At 49.0% G+C, this 4,308-nt stretch overlaps 1 protein-coding gene across 1 annotated transcript; it reads left to right on the forward strand.

Moving 5' to 3' along the window:
- Positions 1-3,112: 3,112 nt before the first annotated feature.
- On the forward strand, positions 3,113-3,455 carry LOC144477481 (uncharacterized; the record flags this gene model as incomplete). The annotated part of the gene is made up of 1 exon (XM_078195207.1): positions 3,113-3,455. A coding segment is annotated over one exon (343 nt), but the record flags the coding sequence as incomplete, so codon positions are not given.
- Positions 3,456-4,308: the final 853 nt, after the last annotated feature.

The raw sequence follows: 4,308 nt of genomic DNA on the forward strand, positions 1-4,308 counted from the left end.
CCGAAACGAATCGAATGTCCCGCGATTCGAACGCGAATCGATAACGACGACGATCGTGATCGGCTCTCTTAATTCACGATCGCGTGATCTGTCGCCTTAATTACTGCGCAACCTCTCGATCACTCCGGATGCGCGGTACGTCGTGTCTTCTTTAATTGAATCTAGTCGGACCCGATCCGCGCGCCGGCATCGCAGTCCGGACTTCTCTTATGCAATTGTTCTCGCTGTCGGATCCCTCGCAGAAACGGCCTAGCCTTCGTCCGATCCGATCGAACGTCGCTAATTTCGTCGGATACACACAGCCCATTTTATTTCGTTTCAAAATCGACCCGCCCTTCCTGGAAAATCCTACAATATATTTAGACATTTTTATTCCGATGCACTCGTGACCGTCGCACGCGTAATTAACGGCACGCATCGATCCGTCTTATTGGAAACTCGTGTGGCTCGTATGTGCAGTTGTATAACTTCAATTCAGAGAGTAGACGGGGGTCAATTCTTCGAAGACACCGGCGACCAGTCTTTATTGTTTTATCGTCTGCCGATATCGCGTCGAACTTGATTAAACCGGTGATTTTCTTACACGTCCGATAGAGTGGCGAATACAGTTGTGAGTTATATGGTCGTTTGTTTTTCTAAGGAATTAATAATTGTTAGGAGGCTTGTTTAGATTAACATGATTTTATATTATTGTTATTAATGAATAAACTATTTCGTATGTGAGAAAAGATTGTGAAGTGTTTTATGATTGACCTAATAAAAGTATTAATCACTATTGCATAACCTGACAATCCACTGTGCAATATGCAGAAAATAACCCAAATTTTAGCTATCTACTATTAATTAGCGACGTTTATATATCTTCCTGGGGTTTATACAATTTTTTTATAATTTCTTACGCCTTTTATTTTAACGATAAATAGCTCATTTCTATCGATTTTGTAACACTTGTGCTTAGACGATCAGTCTCTACACCGGTCGACTTAAAAGTCAGCGAGGCGAACCTCTGATATCTCGATTGCGAGTAACTTTTGGGCCGCTCTGTATACGCTGCCCTATCTAGTAATTTCTAAGGAGCGTATCCCACGATTGCATACCGAAACAGCAACAGATACGGACAACGTTCACGATGGATAAAAATCCGGGGCCGAGCGACGACGGCTAATTGGAACGCACGCGAGGCTCGCGCCCTAATATCGGGCACACCCCGTGGCGCCCGACGACGTCTCTAAGCGCGGAAATTCGACGCGACTAGGAAAACGCGTCGAACAATGGATTAAGGCATTACCATGAATGCATAATGCAACAGTCATTATTGCATGTCGAGCTCATATTTTCCGTGCGGGCTCGCTTGCTCGCGCGCGCGCGCGCGATCACGGCAACTCGCAATTAAAACTCGTCCAGCCGGAAGGATTTAAAAGTTCTCTGTCGGACAAAGGATGGACTTTCTCAAGCAAGCCGGAGGAAAATAATATTTCCGGGCTCATCAGGGGCTAACGAATGTTTCGCAGAGCCGGGTTAAATAATTTAAAGTTGAAGTCCACGGATCCCGGGGAGCCGCGGCATCGGTAATCCGCGCGTCCGACTACGGCGCGCCTGGTAATCCCGCAATTTTTCGCCGGTTCTCCGCCCTGTAAAACGCTCCCCGAGTTGATCGAATTAATTTCCAAGGGCGGCCAGCGTGAACGAAGACAGAAGGAAAGCCTCTCTCTCTCTCTCTCTCCCTCTCTCTCTCTCTCTCTCTTTCTCTCTCTGTTTTTTCCGTGTCGCGGTTCACATTGGATTTCGTAATTTGAAAGCCTCCCTTTCTTCCTCTCTCTCTCTCTCTCTCTCTCCCATTCTCTCGCGCATAATTTAACATAAACGCATTAAGAAATCCTTGATTCGGGTGGCTTTGCCAGCGCGCACCGAATTACCCCGATCTGTTTCCCAGCGTTTCGAGCCGAACGGATCAAAGGGGTCGAGCGGATTAAACGTCGAAGATTAAACGACCGGGTAATCCGGGTCCCGGTCGACATCGAATTTATACGAAAGTTATTTCGTAAAAATCCGCGAGCGGATCGGCCTTCGACGATCAGACCGAGTGAAAGTCCGCTCTTGCCGGTTGATCCACTAAAGCGCGCGAGCGCGCGCGCCACGTTAATTTATGGTATCGCCGACCGAACAGAAAGAGAGGGACGTTGATTTCGTTTTTGGTAATCCTTGAGACTTTCCGTCGGTGCACGAGATCGATTGCACGTGACTCGGAACGATGGTATTTAGTTTTCGTCAGTTTTATCGTTCGTATTCCCGCTCGATCGAACCAATGATCCTATGTATAATAGAAGATAATGTGTTAGGAGTGAACAATCAACCGGAAAAATTCTCATGAAATAGAAGTTATTCGTTTAATGGAACGGAAGGTGGAAAGCTGAAATTGATCATAGGGAATGGAGTTTTTAATTTTAAGAATGCGAATCTAGGATCTCAAAGTTTCCTTTAGGAATATTAGAAAAAATTGCTTGCTTCTTTTTTGAAAGCAAAGACGAGTATCATTTACCTAAAATACCTCTAGTTCGTCCACCGTATTTATCTACCATCCTATGTGTATACGACGATCACAATTTTGATCGAAACCACCCAGCCAATAGTATCCACAATCTCAAAACCGACGATTGAGACGAATCCATCCCCCACCCTCTCCTCATTCCAATGCAAATTGCAGACGTAGAATGAGACCTGTTCGCGGGACTTCGCGGACACCCAGTACCGATAAATCCACAGTCCCGTGGGCCCGGGGGCCGGAGGCTAGTAGACGGCCGGGTCGGGCAAGGTGTACAAAAGAAAATGCGATCTGGAAATCGCCGTGAGGCCGAGCCGGGGACAGGGATTCCCTGGGCCGTGTATCCCAGAGCCCCAGGCGTTCGCCTGGACCGTAGAGTGTACAGGAATCCCAGCCGTGGTATCGATCGGCTGGTAGGACGCGATGCAACGCATCGCGTGGCCGTGCATAGGAGCCACACGGGGTGTGTGTGTGTGTGTGTGTGTGGTAGCCGTCGGTCGCACGTGTGCGTGCGTGCGTGCGTGCGTGCGAGGGTCGTCTAATCGGCGGGTCCGTTCGGTTGTGTTTCAGAACCTGGAGGAGCGGGAGCGCAAGCACACCGTGCACAAGGAACAGCTGTCTCGCGAGCAGAGGTTCCTCAGGCGACGGCTGGAGCAGCTGACGAGTCAGACGGGCCTGCACGGGCTCCACGAGCTCCACGGTCTCCACGGGCTGAGCTCGAGCGCGCCGACCGACTCGTCCTGCGGGTCCGGAACCGCCGCGGCCGCAGCCGCCGCCGCCGCCGCGGCCCTCCTCTCGAAACGGCGCAGCGTATCCGAGTGCTCGCTCGGCACGGCCTCTTCCACCAGCTCCACGGCCAGCTCCAGGAACTCCGACAGGTCTACGGGCAGTCCATCATCCGTCTCCGAGTCCGGTGAGTACCATTACCCTTTCTACCCTCTGCTGAACTGTAATCGCCGGCCAAGGCCGCTGGCCCTCTTCCCTAGCTGCCGGGGACGCTCCTTGGCCTCTTGCGCCTTCCAGCCGTCTTTTCACCGTCGTCTCTCCATCTCGAGACGCGAGCGCGCCGCGTGTCTCTTCCATAGCTCGACGTATACGGAACAGGTTGGACACGGGCTGCTATGCTCCGCGAACCTGAACGGATCGCCCGCACAGCAGCCAGGCTGAAATATCTCGGAGCGCCAGAGTCGGCGTTCTAAAGATTATCGGATCTACGGAGCGTCTTTACGCTTCTCCGACTATGATTGATACGAGTACTTTGTTTCGAGTATTTTCTTTGACGCGGAATAAGCAGTAATTAGACTGTGGATTTTATGCATTTTTTGAGAAATTAGGTAGCTATATTTTAACCATTTTTGGCTCTATGTCTACTCTGAATCACCACTTTTAAACAGAACTAATAAATCCTGTTTTATTTTCTTGAATTATATTACTGACCGTTCAATGAAAAAGGATTAAAATAGTAGACGCATCTACAGGCTTAAAACAAGTCAACCTATTATTATGTTTTTAATCCATTAAAATTATCAGAGATAAGAAGAACTTACTATTCTGTTCATATTTCTTGCAACCAACGAACAAAGTTTCCAATTTGATAAAGTTTCAAATTTGACTGCATAGGATAAAGGGGTTCCTACTGTGTCGCAGACAGTAATAAGACTCGATGCTAGATTTTGGGACTTGGAGACATTCGCGGCTCGATACACCGTCTTTCAAGCTGTTCGTAACTCGTTCCGTGTTCAGGTAGCTTCCTCGGTTGTTCGACG

Source organism: Augochlora pura, unplaced genomic scaffold, assembly GCF_028453695.1.
Source record: "Augochlora pura isolate Apur16 unplaced genomic scaffold, APUR_v2.2.1 APUR_unplaced_1387, whole genome shotgun sequence".
Lineage (NCBI taxonomy): Eukaryota > Metazoa > Arthropoda > Insecta > Hymenoptera > Halictidae > Augochlora > Augochlora pura.